At 43.1% G+C, this 17,336-nt stretch overlaps 1 protein-coding gene across 6 annotated transcripts in view; it reads left to right on the top strand.

Annotated features, from left to right (window-relative positions):
- Positions 1-17,336, top strand: part of ARHGAP12 (Rho GTPase activating protein 12) — a 186,267-nt gene that overhangs the window by 101,982 nt on the left and 66,949 nt on the right. For 4 of the 6 annotated variants that reach the window (XM_040352624.1, XM_040352625.1, XM_040352621.1 and 1 more), the window contains exon 3: positions 12,975-13,235. The exons of the other annotated variants lie outside the window; for them this stretch is intronic. In XM_040352624.1, the coding sequence (XP_040208558.1) occupies positions 12,975-13,235 (261 nt within the window). The remainder of the gene's footprint in view (positions 1-12,974; positions 13,236-17,336) is intronic. 6 annotated transcript variants of the gene reach the window in all.

Raw genomic sequence — 17,336 nt, 5'->3', positions numbered from 1 at the left:
GGAAGGCGAAAATATGCTAGCCATGTCGGAGAAGTCAGAGAGAGGTTCCACTTGAATAACCGCCATTACAATGAATTCTGGGGATGCAGTTTGCATACATACGGATATACTCTTAACTTTTCATGACTTTTATATGGACTTGTATTCCCCCAAGGTAACACTAGAAATTAGTATAATTCTACCTTTAGAGAATCTACCCCTGCCTGCTACCCAAATTCCCCCCTCCTGCAAGGGTTAGATGCTTGTTGTGTCTAGGGCAGCGTTTCTCAACGCCATTCCTCAAGGCGCCCCGAACAGGTCAAATTTTCAGGCTTTCCATTATTGTGCACAGGTGATTTGATCAGTTTCACTGCCTCAGTAATTACCACAGCCGTTTCACCTGAGGGGAAATCCTGAAAACATGATCTGTTGGGGTACTTTGTGGACTGGAGTTGAGCAACACTGGTCTACGGGTGCAGGAGTAAGGGCCCTTTCACACGGGGCGGATCAGTAATGATCCGCCTCCGTTTGTCCGTTTTTTCATTCCGTTTACGGATGAAAAGGGGACATGCATGTATCCCTATGAGATAGCGGGTGAACAATCGATGACACCCGATCTCATCGGTGTCTGCTATGGTCTGATTCTGCAGACTGAGGAAAATCCCATTTTGAATTGAATTGGGTGAACACGGACAGACGGTCCGTGTTCATCTGATCCCACCTATAGGGGAGAGCGGAAATCAGACAGGGGGGTCCCTGCACAATGTGCAGGGACCACCCTGTCATCTGCTCAGCGGGGATCAACGGCGCGATCCCCGCTGAGCAAGCGGATGAGACATGTACGGATCCTCGCTGTGTGGTTTTTTTTGTTTGTTTTTTTTTTTTTGTATGTGCCCTGCACAGATTCAACTTGCCCCATGCTTGAAGTAGCAAAGAAGCCTCAAAACCTAACCAAACCTCCATGTTTCACAGTAGGCACAGTGTTCTTTTCTTTGAAAGCTTCATTTTTTTTTTTTCATCTATGAATTTAGAGCTAATGTGACCTGCCAAAATGCTCCAGTTATGTCGTCATCTTCCAAAGGACGTTCTCCCAGGAGTATTGTGACTTGTCAATTTTCATTTTATTAAATCTCAGTCTGGGCTTTTGGTTTTTATTTCAGCAGTGGAGTACTTCTGGGTCTTCCTTTTGAGCCCACCGTCACTCAAAAAGCGACTGTTGGTGCAACCAGATCCTGATCTACCTGGGTGTTGGACTTCAGTTTGTATTCTATGGAAACTTTCCTTGGCTCTTTGGCTACCCTTTGCACTATCCTGTTCAATCTGAGATCCATTTGCAGCCAGGTCCAGGGAGGTTGGCTACACTTCCATGGACACTAACCCTTTTAATATTTGGAAGGGTGTCACAGGAACATAAAGTTGCTTGAAGATGGACTTTTAGTCTTTCTGCGCTATAATTTTCTTTCTGATCTCGTCGGACAATTTTATCCTTTGCACTGTCTGGTCCGGGGGAGGGTTGGGCGCTTCTGTGTCCTGCTCCCCCATTCACAGATCATGCAGAGCTCAGAATGGACCTGGGAGTTCCTCCACTTGCTTGATTTAAGAGATTTTAGAGAACCTCAGTCACACATTTGTTGGGTCCAGTTGACACCACAGAGAGGGGCTTATATGCACAATCCAACTTTTCTCAGGCTCAAGTATTTCTGGATTGCCGACGTAAACTGGAATGCTAAACTCAGCCAAATAATGTAAATGTGGATCTGTGCTGTCAGTGCCAGCCATAATGAGGGTGGTACAGTACCAATCTGGAGAGGTTTTATCTCACACCCCCAGCTCTGCTGTCAGCTCATGTCTTTGGTTATCTTAAAGCAAAACGATAGTCGTTTTTGGTTCATTTTATTGCTGTGTGGGGAAGGTTTGTGGGATTTGCCCTGTACAGTGTTCTCTTTCTAAGATATAGCATGTTTCACTGTAGTGAGGGGAGAGTATCTCAGTCCCCACTGTAGACAATAAAAACCTGGCCGAGGTTCTATCCCTTTCTGCTAGAGAAATGCTTATTACTGCTATCTGTGATACCTACAAATGTACACAAAGAACCGTTTCATGTGTGAAGTGGTACAGCGCTATGACCCGATTTGTAATATGAAAATGGTTGGCACTTTGCAGTAAGTGGCAGAGCTCCACATTGTCGCAGGTCGCACATTTTTTTTAAAGTATCCTAAGGTTACAGATGTGAAGATCGGGGTGTATCCACCAAGAGATGTCGTATCCTATGGCGTGCAGCGTTTTGCTACACATCTGTGTCAGTTGGGTGGTCATAACAAAAGGAGTAAAAAGCGTACCAGTGATTGCATTTTGTTTATAGATGTACTACTTGGTTAGAGAACCTTTATAATCAACATTGGAATTCAGCCCAATATAAATGCTACTGCTACTTGCTAAAAAGAGTGAATACACTGCGCTGCCAATTATACGGTAATGGTAGCTGCTGACACGGCTTGTTCAAATAAGCAAAATAACAAAGGAATACATAAGTGTAGCGCTTAAAATGATATGGTGAATATCAAAATACCATATGGTGTGTGATGAAATAAAACACATAAATCATTAATAAATGTGAAACACAAAACAAATTATATGTGAGTCCATTAAAGTGAAGGGAACGGTGCCAACCTGGCAAAACGTCTATTACACCTAATGTGATATCAAATGAAATGTGAAGACCAATAAGATGATTGGATATATATAGCGAAAATCGTCGTCATCAACAAATCCTTCAGGTGAATGGAAAAAAGTTTGTGACTTAATAACGTGACAGTCCCACCACCGATAAAAGTGCAGGCTTACCGGAACTGATTGACCACTGATGGCGTATGCCAAAAGAGATCGATCAAGGCTTTGTGTGACAGATGTCAAGGCAATCTTTGGCAGGAAGCGTGAGCCCAGTAGGTTGCAGTATCTATGGATGGAGTAGGTCCCCAGGAACAAGCCGGAAGCTGTGTTGGTGCTGGACTTCCAAGACCAATATACTCAGTGTAATAGTAATGCGTAAAAAAAAGGAAAAAAGAAGGGGGGTGGCCACATAGCGTAACTCCGTATGATAAAAAATAAGTATTTATTCACAGCTGACAAACTTACATTTGGCTGGAAGTAAAAGAGCTCTTGCATGTAAATAGGGCGACAGTGGAGTCCTCCCGACGCGTTTCGTGGTCAAAGCACATCGTCTGGGGTATCTCTCCACTGTAGCCCACTCCAATATATATACAATCCATGTATCCATAACCAATCAAATGAGGATCTGACTCACCATCAACAATCAGCAATCACAAGCAGCACTTCCTGAATCCAAGATGGCGCTGCAGCTTGCACTCCAAGCCTCTGTATGGAACATGAACCTCCCAGCATAAACCGGAAGTAAATGTAATGTGTATTGTGGTAGCTGTTGTGATAAAAAGGTAACATGAAAATGGTGGCCACAATAAATGAAAATCAGCTGGACACTAAAATCCATAGAATGTATGGGGTGGCTATGAACTGTAATGTGAAATAATAAAGCGCCGTAATTAGAAACCGGAAGTGCGCGTGTGTCCCAGCCAAGCCTCATTGCCATATCAAAACCGGAAGAATCAGTCCTGTTTCTAGGTCTCTAATGGCAATGGGCTCCTGCGCTTGTGCGGTGACCAAGCCTCGCTTAGAAGGCTGCACTGTGGTAAAATCATAGACGCTACACAGCTAGAGAGAGCGCGCCTGCGGGTCAAGCCTCACTTTGAAAATGTGAGCATTTTGATGGCAAAAACGCGTGTGCATGTAAGCCAAGCCTCGTTTTGAAAAAAACCACGCTATTTTATACGCAGGGCACTCCCATAGACAAAAGACACGTGTCCAATCACGGTGGACACTGAAACTAGTAGCCAATCATAATGGGCCACGGGACTAGCCCAAAGACTGAAGGGATTATATATTATAATTACAGAGCCAGCACAAAGTGACTGCGGGGCCAGCAACGATAAAAAAAGGGAAGGATAACTTGGTTGCACCACTTGTAGAGGGTGGGTGTATGGACTGAATTAAAAAATTAAAATCAAGTATAAAATGTCAGATCCAAGCATCTAAGCGAGGCTTGGTCACCGCAGGAGCCCATTGCCATTAGAGACCTAGAAACAGGACTGATTCTTCCGGTTTTGATATGGCAATGAGGCTTGGCTGGGACACGCGCGCACTTCCGGTTTCTAATTACGGCGCTTTATTATTTCACATTACAGTTCATAGCCACCCCATACATTCTATGGATTTTAGTGTCCAGCTGATTTTCATTTATTGTGGCCACCATTTTCATGTTACCTTTTTATCACAACAGCTACCACAATACACATTACATTTACTTCCGGTTTATGCTGGGAGGTTCATGTTCCATACAGAGGCTTGGAGTGCAAGCTGCAGCGCCATCTTGGATTCAGGAAGTGCTGCTTGTGATTGCTGATTGTTGATGGTGAGTCAGATCCTCATTTGATTGGTTATGGATACATGGATTGTATATATATTGGAGTGGGCTACAGTGGAGAGATACCCCAGACGATGTGCTTTGACCACGAAACGCGTCGGGAGGACTCCACTGTCGCCCTATTTACATGCAAGAGCTCTTTTACTTCCAGCCAAATGTAAGTTTGTCAGCTGTGAATAAATACTTATTTTTTATCATACGGAGTTACGCTATGTGGCCACCCCCCTTCTTTTTTCCTTTTTTTTACGCATTACTATTACACTGAGTATATTGGTCTTGGAAGTCCAGCACCAACACAGCTTCCGGCTTGTTCCTGGGGACCTACTCCATCCATAGATACTGCAACCTACTGGGCTCACGCTTCCTGCCAAAGATTGCCTTGACATCTGTCACACAAAGCCTTGATCGATCTCTTTTGGCATACGCCATCAGTGGTCAATCAGTTCCGGTAAGCCTGCACTTTTATCGGTGGTGGGACTGTCACGTTATTAAGTCACAAACTTTTTTCCATTCACCTGAAGGATTTGTTGATGACGACGATTTTCGCTATATATATCCAATCATCTTATTGGTCTTCACATTTCATTTGATATCACATTAGGTGTAATAGACGTTTTGCCAGGTTGGCACCGTTCCCTTCACTTTAATGGACTCACATATAATTTGTTTTGTGTTTCACATTTATTAATGATTTATGTGTTTTATTTCATCACACACCATATGGTATTTTGATATTCACCATATCATTTTAAGCGCTACTACTGCTACTTGCTAGTATGACCCTGTGTATACATTCAGGACAGCACTGTCTAGTGTAGGCTGTATGAGCAGACCCACCCAAATCCAACCGTTGGAATCAAAGTCTCAGCATACTGTGGAATCTTGGCCACACCCTCCTACCTCCTGCACATTACTAATAACCAGTGAGGTTGCCAATCATAGTATTGGTCTAGTGGGGTTTGGGGGGCAGGGCTTAGTGGTAAGGTCACAGTACAGACTCTGAAAATATCCTGACCATATGGTCGGGATCCACCGAGCAGCAGCTGGCTCAGCCTCTCATCGAGCCGCTGTGCTGGAAGCCTGAGACCAGCTGTTGCCGCCCCTTTCCACAGCTCAGCTCTTCAGTGAGCGCTGGAGGAGCAGAGACGCGGCGACTGATAGTCCGAGGCTCTCTGCTCACTGAAGGTTGAGAACTGAGCGAACAGCGGTATTTGATTGCTCAGTTCTCAGTCTTAGAGGCGGGGGACAGACGCAGCATTCACCTAGGTGAGTATTTAATTTTTTTTCCCACTGAAACCCATACTTCTCTTTTAGGCTGGGTTCACACTGTTTGTGTGTTTTCACCACAGGCAATTTGCATGTCAGGAGTTTGTGACCGGCTCTCTATGGAGCCGGTTCACACATCTCTGGTGCGAATTGCACAAGAGTCCTGTTTGTCTTCTGGTCTGTTTTCAGGCCTGAATTCGGCCGAAAATTTGGACTGAAATTGTGCCTGAAACGGTGAACAGGGAAGCATCGGGCCCCTGCTGTGACCCACGCTGTGGTGTGAATAGAGACCTTAAACACTTACCAGAGTCTTCTCTTAATTCAGCACGGTCCCCATCTGCAACCCCTCTTTCTGTATTCACGGAAATCTTTGATGGTAATCCAATCTTGTGAGGAGGAGGCGCAGGAGAGGCTGCGCTGTGTACCCCTATAGACACATACAGCCTGGTTCTGGCGCCCACCTGCACAAGTGCACCCATAGCATACAACTTGCTAGGGGGGCATTCGGAGGAGTGGACAGCGCTGGTGGGGGACCCCAGAAGAGGGGGATCCGAGCTGCTTTGTGCAAAACCATTACACAGAGTAGGTAAGTATGACATCTATTTTTTTAAGGAAAAAAAATGTCTAGAACTGCTTTAAAGTGGAACTTAACTCTCTCAATTAACACTAATGATGTTATGCATTCCAGGAGTCTTCAGGAGGGGAAGTGGGATTTTCTCAGCTAAACATACCCTTGTGCCTGAGTGTCTGAGGTAATAAGGGCAGATGGATTCCAGGAAGTAAATGTTACATTACTCAAGATTAGGGGTGCAATAGATCAAAAAACTCACGGTTCGGATCAGGAGTCACGGATCGGGTCATTTTTTCGGATCAAAAAAAAAAAAAATTCTCCCCCACTGTAAAATCCACATCCCCCCCCCCACTGTAATATCCACAACTCTTTCCCCCCCCCCAATGTAATATCCACATCCCCCCCCCACTGAAATATCCACATACCCTCAGGCAAGGCAGCCCCCCCCTCAGGCAAGACAGCCCCCCCCCCCCCTCAGGTAGTACAGAGTCACTTCCAGCGGTGTGTCCCATGGCCACGAGTGCGGGTTCCTCCTCTGGGTGTAAACAGAGGAGGAGGGCCGCTGCCGGGTGTACCAAGATCGTCGAGTTCAGCTGAAGTCACGCAATTTCAAACCCGCCTTCAGTGTGAACCCAGGCAAAGCAGAACTACATTCCATCTGAGCGCCACAAACCAACACCACTATTTAATTCATTTTTAATATTTAAGACAAACTCCCCCATCCATCCATCCATGTCTCCATGCTTTTTGTTGTTGAAAAACCACTATCTAGCATTGCTGGCCGTGGCCATCTTGAGTAGGGCTGCAACGGATCACAGGTGATCCGTGATTCGAACAGGTCACCCCCTTCGGATCGGCACACACTGTGATCCGCGGATTGCCGCGGCTCCGGAGCTAGGCCGAAGCCGCGGCCTTTCCTAATGTTATTGCCGCGGCTCCGGAGCTAGGCCGAAGCCGCGGCCTTTCCTAACGTTATGGCCACGGCTCTGGAGGTAGGCCGAAGCCGCGGCCTTTCCTAACGTTATGGCCACGGCTCCGGAGGTAGGCCGAAGCCGCGGCCATAGCGTTAGGAAAGGCCGTGGCTTCGGCCTAGCTCCGGAGCCGCGGCATTAACATTAGGAAAGGCCACAGTGTGTGCCGATCCGAAGGGGGTGACCTGTTCGAATCACGGATCACCTGTGATCCGTTGCAGCCCTACTCAAGATGGCCACGGCCAGCAATGCTAGATAGTGGTTTTTCAACAACAAAAAGCATGGAGACATGGATGGATGGATGGGGGAGTTTGTCTTAAATATTACAAATTAATTAAATAGTGGTGTTGGTTTGTGGCGCTCAGATGGAATGTAGTTCTGCTTTGCCTGGGTTCACGCTGAAGGCGGGTTTGAAATTGCGTGACTTCAGCTGAACTCGACGATAAATTTCAGAGACATCTGTGTGGGTTTCTGCACAGATGTCTATTGAAGTCACCAAAAGATTGCAGGAACTACCGATTCAGCTGTTGCCGGCCATTAGACATGTCAAACCGGCCCAATGTGAACGTGGGCTAAATGTTCAGGTTGCTTCTGAGACTCGCTTTGAAACTACGGACAGTCGTTAAGGTGGCAATAGCCAACTTTAGGTAGCTCTGGTTTTTGTATTGCGTGCCCTGGGATCCCTGAACTCTCGGAGGGTCTGTTATGCTATATTGACCCTTTCTCTATGTTGGCAGTCTAGCTGCACCGTCTCCTGTGCATCACTGTTGGCTGCTTTGACTGCCCATCACAGTGATTATTTCATAATTGAATGTAACATAATGACTCTTATTGAAATAGAATTTTCATTTGGATCAGTAGAAGTGTACTTGCAGCTGTGAGTAATAGAAAAAAAAAACAATTAAACATTCCACCATTGCATAACCTTACTTGTATATAGTGTGGTCAGTGTTTAGTGGTACTTGTTTACTTTGTTGTCTGCAAAATAAATGTCATGGAGTAGATTTGACAGTTGTGTGATTGTACAGATAGTTTGCACATGCTAGCCTTGTCTGGCTTTCATAGAGCAGGTGCCTTCCAATGATTGTACTATGAGCTCTCTGGGGACCTCTAGTGTATTTTAGGCGAACTGATCTCAACTGGAAACAATTTAGTAATTTTAGCTTTACTTTTATTACAAGGCTCCTTGCATGTTTAGCAGTAATTTGCAGAGCTATTATAACTATCATCCGCTTTGAAGCCTAACAATTAACACTAAAATTAGACAAAAACACCCTTTAACCCTTTGAATGAAGTTCAGCAATGTGAGGCATCCTGTGTGGACTTTTCAGTGTTTACAGAAACCACTCCCAAATACGATCTGTTCAATCTATAAACCACTCACCAGTTCATATTTGACCAACACAATCTTTTACTTGAATCTTAACTATAGGATCATCGCCTCTCCAAACTATGTTCTATATCAAACCCGACAGCACATCCGCATTGTGTGTTTTTCTTTTCTGTATCTCAGTATACCGTCACTTCACAACATTGGTCCCCATTCACATCACCCAAATCGTCCCCTCCGCTCCTCCCAGGACCTCCTGCTCTCTAGCTCCCTTGTTACCTCCTCCCATGCTCGCCTTCGGAACTTCTTCGGAGCCTCTCCCATCCTCTGGAACTCCCTGCCCCGGTATGTCCGATCAGCCCCAACCCTGTCCACCTTTAGGAGATCCATGAAAACTCCAGTATACAGCCCCCCATACACTAAACTGTCCCCCTGCACTCCTGGAGACCCCCTGGGACAGCACTACCAGCATTCTATACATTTAAGAAAAAATGACTGCCAGCCCCTTCTATACTCCTCCTGTGTCACTGTATTGTAAAATAAAGTGTCCATAAACCTGATTAGCTCAGTTTTTTTTTTTTTACTGACCTTGTCACATGCTCCTCTAACATTGCATAGATGGTCATGTGACCGCTCTTCTTCTCCAATGTAAAGCTAGACTTGGAGGAGGAGCGGAAAGAGGAGAGCAGCCAGAAAAAACTGAGCTATTGAGATATTTGGAAGCTTCGTTTTTTACAATGACACTGACACAGGAATGTCAATAATATGAGAAGGGGCTGGCAAGGTTTTTTTTTTACTTTAGACTATGCAGGCAGTGCTTTCTCAGGGTCAGGAGATGTGGGGTGACCGGCCTGACACCCCCACAATGGGTGGCTCCTGGGGCGCAGCGCCCAACCCCCGCCCCCCTGTTGGTAAAATGGAAATGACGGTTTAGAGGTTTGCCTATAAGGAATTTAGTCCAATCGGGATGTATGTTGTGGAGAAAGAAGTGTGTTTGAAACAGTTGATGGAGCAAATTACAAAGGTACCTCTGTTTGCAACCAAAGTTTTTGGCATCTTTTTATTTCAGTTTATTTATTTTTTTGCCTTTTTTCCCACCTTAGTGTTGCACTAATGTTGAACTGTGTACATGGAGTATGTTTGCAACTTTTAGTGTAAGGAATGTCACGTGAGTGCGGCCTAAAACTCAGATCACGGTGGGTTTGATTTACTAAAAACAGAGTGCGAGCTCTACATAGAAACCAATCGGCTTCCAGTTTTTGGGGGGTTTTTTGTCCGCAAAACTGAACAAACTGAAGTTAGAAGCTGATTGGTTTCTATGCAGAACTGCACTAGATTTGGCATTCTCCAGTTTTGGTAAAACAACCCCGATGGGTTCTACTTTAAAGTGGAACTCTAAACAAAATGGCTTGGGTAAAGTGGAGGGGAATGTTTAACCTCAGGATTTTGCTATCTTTGTCCATGTTGGTGTGAAGCGGTGACCAGTATCTCCAAGTCAGAGGTTGGGGGGGTAATGCATTTTTTTTACTTGTCCCTGGAACAGGAGGTGGGGGTAAATCTCCCAATGAGGACGCCTGTCCTGGATGCAGTTGTCAGAGGCAGGAACTTCCCTTTCTATGGGGATATTCCCTCTCAAAGCGTAACAGGCATTTCAACCCTTCCCAAAAAAATGTCTATTTCCACTTTATTACCCAATTAATTTTATTCTTTCGTGGGTTGTATTTGCTGATGCTCTATATATATATATATATATATATATATATATATATATATATATATATATATATATATATATATATATATATATATATATATATATATATATATATATTTTTCTGTTTCTTTACTTTCCAAATAAATTGCAAATCATAATCTGAATGCAGAGAAAAGGTACAAATGTTTTGAACTTTGACTCCTAGAGTTACCCTGAAGTTTTGTTCTTATATATGATTGGTGTAAAAAATGTACTTGGTTGGTGTAATTTGACCAGAAGAAGTTTGTTTTCTATATTTTTATAAATACATAGAACTGTACTCCTAAGATAAAAACTATGTAATGGACATGATGTTATGTTACCAGGGCTTTTTTTTAAGCTGGAACTTGGTGGAACTTGGAGTTCCACCACCTCAGGCCCCTCTGCTCCTTGCTCACTTATAAACACAGAAGTCTGGCTTCTGTGTTTACAAGTGTATGCAGAGATCAGAGCTGAAAAGAGGTAAAAGTTCCATGTGGATGGGGGATGCAGAGGTAAGCAACTGTGGGGAAAAAAGGCTGAACTCTGTATGCAGTGCACCCCCAAACTCTGCACTCTGTAACCCCCCCTTCCCGAACTCTGCACTCTGTATGTAATGCACTCCTTTAAGGCCCTCCCACTGTTGGTGACATTTGACCACACCCACTATGTAATGCGGTTTGGAGGGTGTGGGGTCTTTTGTGGGGGTTGTTTTAGAGTTTCTGTACCTATTTTCTGAGAAAAAAGCCCTGTATGTTACTAAGATATATAAATGTTGTTACACCAGGCACTCGGTCACGGTGATGTATAAATTTCATGTCAGCAGCTCCGTTGTGTGCTCTGCCTGGGCCATGCGTTGGGAGCTTTTCCCATTCGGGTCAGTAGGGAGCACCTCTGGTATATACTCTGCACTAGAAGCGGACTAAACCTTTCCCGATGCTCATCACTCCATTCTCTTTGAACTTCCACTTTCAATATTTATGCTGTATTTTTTGATATTGGCAAAGCACAAGAGCTTCATAGAATGGCATAGAAGTCAAATAAGCTTATTAATTGATGTGGGTGTTATTTCTTGTTATGGTGCAATGTAAATCAATGATCTTTACTTCACAATCTCTTGTGTAATATTACTGGTTGCATTTGGAAATAAAGTCAGCTTTTCCAAGTCTGGTTTTGCCAATATCAAAAATGTATTTATGCAAATTGTGTTAATTGATTTAGATTTTAATATAATTTAAAGATCTCCAGTCAAACGTTGAATCCATTAACAAATGTTTCATTTCTCTCTTAAACTTTTTTGTAGTCATTTGATTATTACAATGAACCTCTTAGGCCCTTTTCACACTACAAAATAAATCCGTTTTAATAATCCGTATTAAAATCAGTCAGATAATGTTAAAAAACGGAAGTTATACGTCCTTTATAAAATATCATTAAAGTCTATGGGATTTTTTTATGTTCCGTAAAGATCCGTAATAGTCCGTTATAACGTACGGACATTAGTTATAACGGAATATGTGACGGGTCTTGCACTATTTTTTGTCCATTTTTTTGTCCGTTGCAAGTAACGGATATATTAACGTCCGTTATATTTTAACATTGAAGTCTATGGCGCACGGCCGTTAGTAAATGTCTCCGTAAATGTCCGTTATGTTAACGGACGTTAATTTTGCTGAGCATGCTCAGTAAAGACTTCTGGAGCTGGACTTCAAGAAAGGGTGAAATGGTTTTTATTAACGGACGTTAGAAAGGAATGATATAACGGATGTATACGGATATATACGGATAAACATTATCCGTTTTCAATAAAGGAAGAATGGTAAAATATTTATCCGTATGTATCCGTTATTAAATCCGTTAATAAACGTCCGTTAATAGGTGTAATACGGATATTATAAAACGGACATACAATCCATAGTGTGAAAGAAGCCTTAGTGGTAAACAAAAGAAAAAAATGGCACGTCTTTATGCCCAAAGCAACCAGTCCAGGTCTCCTTCCTTCTGTGTTCCCAGCACAGTATGGGGGAGTGGAATGGTATGACAATTGTACAATTCTAGTTCCTATAGAAGCTCAGTCTTTAAGTCCGCAGTCAAAACAGAAATGTAATCATTTCTATTTCAACCATTTCATCAAAGTGATGGTGACGGTTCTACTTTTTATCTCTCTAAAATATTGTGGATTATCTGTAATTTACTTCAAAGCTTTAAAACAATTTTTAAAGTGGCACCACTAAAAATACATTTCTGTATTATTGAGGAGCCAGGCAAAGTTTTAGCAGCATCTTTTGGATCTTTAGTGTTTTTTGGTATCGCAGCCCAAGGCAGAGATGTTGCACGCCACACCTGACTTGTTTGGCACAAGATTGTTCCTTGTTGGTGCTAAAGACCTGGCAAGTACTAAACTTTGCCCCACTCCACCTAAAAAGCAGAAATGTATTTCTGGTAATGGTGCTCTTTAATTGAGAAAAATTTAAAAAATTCCAATTTTGTAATGAGTTTTCACTTTGACTGGACTTTCTTCTTCACTTGGCCATTATGGGAAGGTGATAAGGGTGTGTAATTCTCCTATAATTACTCTCCGGTAATTTTGTAACCTTTCCTTCTGGTGTCTGTTCTCTTCTCTCCAGTTTTCTGTTTCTCCTGCTCCTGTGAGATCTGACTCTCCTGTATATGCAAACCTACAAGAACTGAAGATTTCTCAGTCCAATCTACCCCCACAGCCCAACACTGCCCCTGTCCAAATTACAGGGGAGTGGGAAACGCACAAAGATAGCACTGGACGGTTCTATTATTTTAATAAAGCTACACAAGAACGAACCTGGAAACCGCCACGCGGCAGCACAAAAGAGCCAAGTAGGGGAGAGTCAGTGATTCAAACCGATCATGAGGTAGGTTGGCTGCTCATATGTCAAAGAATCGCACAATCCTTGGGTGAATGTGTTTATCAAAAACTTCCTTTTGGCCTCTTTTTTTACAAAAATGTTTTAGGTATTCAAATAAGTCCTGTCTGTTGTTCTCACCACTAATTTGTGTTTAGCATTTGTGTTTTTTTTCCTGGAATTTAAACTGTCTAATGACACAAATTATATATATATTTTGGATAGAGTAGGAGAAAAAAATTACCAGCTGGAAAGTTCCCCATTGGATCAACTTGTAGTCGCGTTCAACTGGACCTGTCCTGTAATGTTGGAAGACCTTTCATTGCCTATTTAGGTATCTCTAGATCTGAAGACGCTGCTTGAATGAACAATGAATCATCTTAAAGACTGCAGAACAAGTGTAATTGAATGTGACTCACTCAAGCTAGCTATGCCATGACCCGAATAAACCTTCCTACACATTCTCATTGAATGATTTCCTCTCTTTCTTATTTTTTTGAATGTCTCTTAATTTCATTCCTGCCGACTGTGGTCTCCAAGTCAGATAGAGAGGTTGGACCTCCCTGGCTGGGGCACAAATTAGCAACCTGGTAGAGCCTCTAACCTTTTACCACTGTTTAAAGGGGTTGTAAAGGTAAAAAAAATTCCCTAAATAGCTTCCTTTACCTTAGTGCAGTCCTCCTTCACTTACCTCATCCTTCGATTTTGCTTTTAAATGTCCTTATTTCTTCTGAGAAATCCTCACTTCCTGTTCTTCTGTCTGTAACTCCACACAGTAATGCAAGGCTTTCTCCCTGGTGTGGAGAAAGCCTCTTGAGGGGGCAAGCAGGAGTGTCGGGACGCCCACTAACACACAGCTCCTTTCTCTATCTGCAAAGTAGAGAGTTTCCTGACACTCCTGCTCGCCCCCTCCCCCCTCTAGAGGCTTTCTCCACACCAGGGAGAAAGCCTTGCATTACGGTGTGTAGTTAGACACAAGAACAGGAAGTGAGGATTTCTCAGAAGAAATAAGGACATTTAAAAGCAAAATTGAAGGATGAAGTAAGTGAAGGAGGACTGCACTAAGGTAAAGGAAGCTATTTAGGGATTTGTTTTAACCTTTACAACCCCTTTAAAGCTTAAAAAAAAGTTTTGTCTTTATATATACTTTAACTGCTAGTCATTACTGAAAGTTTAAGGACTCATGCACACTGGGCTTATGATTTTAAGCAGGAACTTACATCTGGCTGTCTTATAAAAAATCTCTGTACACATGTATTTTGCTGTGTTTACATGTGTACAACATTGGCGTCCTTGGTTGCTAGGACACCATGGTGGTTCTTGCTGCTTGGCGTCCTTGGTATCTAGGATGCCATGGGGTTTTCTTTTTGCCTAGCGCCCCTTGGTTATTAAAATTCAGGCAGCTTCTGCTGCCTAGTGTCCTTGGATACTCGCATGCAGGCTGCTCATGCTGCCTAGGGTGCTTGGTTGCTAGGATACATTTGTCTCATGCCACCTAGCATCGCTGTTTGCTGGGATGCATATGGCTACTGCTGCCTGCTGTTCTTGTTTCCTAGGACACCGGTAGCGCCTGCAGCGTAACGTCTCTGGTTGCTAGGGAGCAGGCATCTCCTGTCAACTAGCATTCCTGGTTGCTAGGATGCAGGGGGCTCTTGCCATTTGTTGTTCTTGGTTGCTAGGATGCAGGCAAGTACTGTTGCCTAGCATCTTTGTTTGGTCACAGGCATCTTGTGCTGTCTAGTTTCTTTGGTTTCTACAGTTGCCATTGAGCATCTTTTGGTTGCTCAATGGCCATTTAGGTGCCATTTAGGGCCGACATATATCAATGATGTGTACATTGTAGATATTTACATGTTGGCCTTGAACAGCAGAGACGACCAGTGAATATATTTAGCGCAAGGCTTCATGTACACCATTTTGCTGCGTTTAACATGCCACGTTTTTCCGCGTTACTTTTTTTCTTTAAACGCTTCTAAAAACACTATTTTTTCCCCCATATAGACAAAAATGCCTGTTGACGAAATGTGGCTACACGCGAGTTACCACGTTAAGACGCGTTTGGCGCTTGAAATATCTGTAAACTCAGCTTCTGAACACATTTTTTTTTTTGCAGTCCAAAAAATTGCATCTAAACTTAAAGCGGGAGTTCACCCATTTGTAAAAAAAAAAAATTTCTCCCCTTAGCTTCCTGCTCGTTCGGTCTAGGGGAATCAGCTATTTGTATTAAAATATGAGCAGTACTTACCAGTTTTCGAGCTGCATCTTCTTCCGTCGCTTCCGGGTATGGGTCTTCGGGAGCGGGCGTTCCTTCTTGATTGACAGCCTTCCGAGAGGCTTCCGACGGTCGCATCCATCGCGTCACTCGTAGCCGAAAGAAGCCGAACGTCGGTGCGGCTCTATACTGCGCCTGCGCACCGACGTTCGGCTTCTTTCGGAAAATCGTGACGCGATGGATGCGACCGTCGGAAGCCTCTCGGAAGCCTGTCAATCAAGAAGGAACGCCCATTCCCGAAGCCCATACCCGGAAGCGACGGAGAGGATGCATCTCGTAAACGGGTAAGTACTGCTCATATTTTAAAATAAATAGCCGATTCCCCTAGTAAAAAAGGGGGAAAAGTGCCCTCTAAGGGTGAACCCCCGCTTTAACTGCCTAGAAACTACTATAAAGGACCCTGTGTACATGTACTGATAAGATAATATAGAGGAGAGTTCAAGGGCAGCTGAAAAAAATTCTCCTAAACGTCCGTTTACCAGCAGCAGTGTACATATGAGGCATTGAAGTTTGCATACAGTGTAAAATGCTGTCCATACACGGCACCATGAATGCAGATTAAAGGGGTTGTAAAGGTACATATATTTTTTTTTTTTCCCCTAAATAGCTTCCTTTACCTTAGTGCAGTCCTCCTTCACTTACCTCATCCTTCCATTTTGCTTTTAAATGTCCTTATTTCTTCTGAGAAATCCTCACTTCCTGTTCTTCTGTCTGTAACTACACACAGTAATGCAAGGCTTTCTCCCTGGTGTGGAGTGTCATGCTCGCCCCCTCCCTTGGACTACAGGAGAGTCAGGACGCTCTCTTTGTTGCAGATAGAGAAAGTAGCTGTGTGTTAGTGGGCGTCCTGACTCTCCTGTAGTCCAAGGGAGGGGGCGAGCACGACACTCCACACCAGGGAGAAAGCCTTGCATTACTGTGTGGAGTTACAGACAGAAGAACAGGAAGTGAGGATTTCTCAGAAGAAATAAGGACATTTAAAAGCAAAATGGAAGGATGAGATAAGTGAAGGAGGACTGCACTAAGGTAAAGGAAGCTATTTGGGGGGAAAAATTGTACCTTTACAACCCCTTAAAAAAAATTTCCCCTTTTTAATGCAGCTTTGTGTATGGATCCATATAATTTGTAAAAAACAAAGTACACTTGATGGATCTGAATTGCATTTTGCACCAGTGTACATGAGCCCCTAATTCGTCTTATCAGTACTAGAAAATTTGTGCCCATTCCAGAATACCCAAGGCTGGGCATATTACAAATGGTGTGTAAAAGAGGCTACCTGTGGATGTCCCTGCTCTGTAGATGGGTAAGAGGGCGAAGTACTTGGGTGAGTATATTTATTACTTTACAAATCTATTGGATGACACATTTCCTATATATGTACTTCCACTGTCTTTTAAAAAAAAAAAATAATTGCCCTTTCAAAACTTTCATTATAAGAGTTACTCATGAATGAAATTCTCTCAAATAAGGTTTTTCTTGTGTGTGCAAGCCCTAAAATTGTGAAGCATTTAGCTGAATCCAGCCTCTAGTTTGTTGTTGAGTCACCTGTGAGATCATTCTAGCTAATACAGTTGTTTAATCTGGTGTGGTCAAATATGCTGGATAAATCAAACAAAGGAATGCCGTGTACAATACATACAGTGCAGACCAAAAGTTTGGACACACCTTCTCATTCAAAGAGTTTTTTTTATTTTCATGACTATGAAAATTGTAGATTCACACTGAAGGCATCAAAACTATGAATTAACACATGTGGAATTATACATAACAAAAAAGTGTGAAACAACTGAAAATATATTTCATATTCTAGGTTCTTCAAAGTAGCCACCTTTTGCAGC

Source organism: Rana temporaria, chromosome 5 (assembly GCF_905171775.1).
Source record: "Rana temporaria chromosome 5, aRanTem1.1, whole genome shotgun sequence".
Classification (NCBI taxonomy): Eukaryota; Metazoa; Chordata; class Amphibia; order Anura; family Ranidae; genus Rana; species Rana temporaria.
This window is presented reverse-complemented; position numbering and strand designations above follow the sequence as displayed.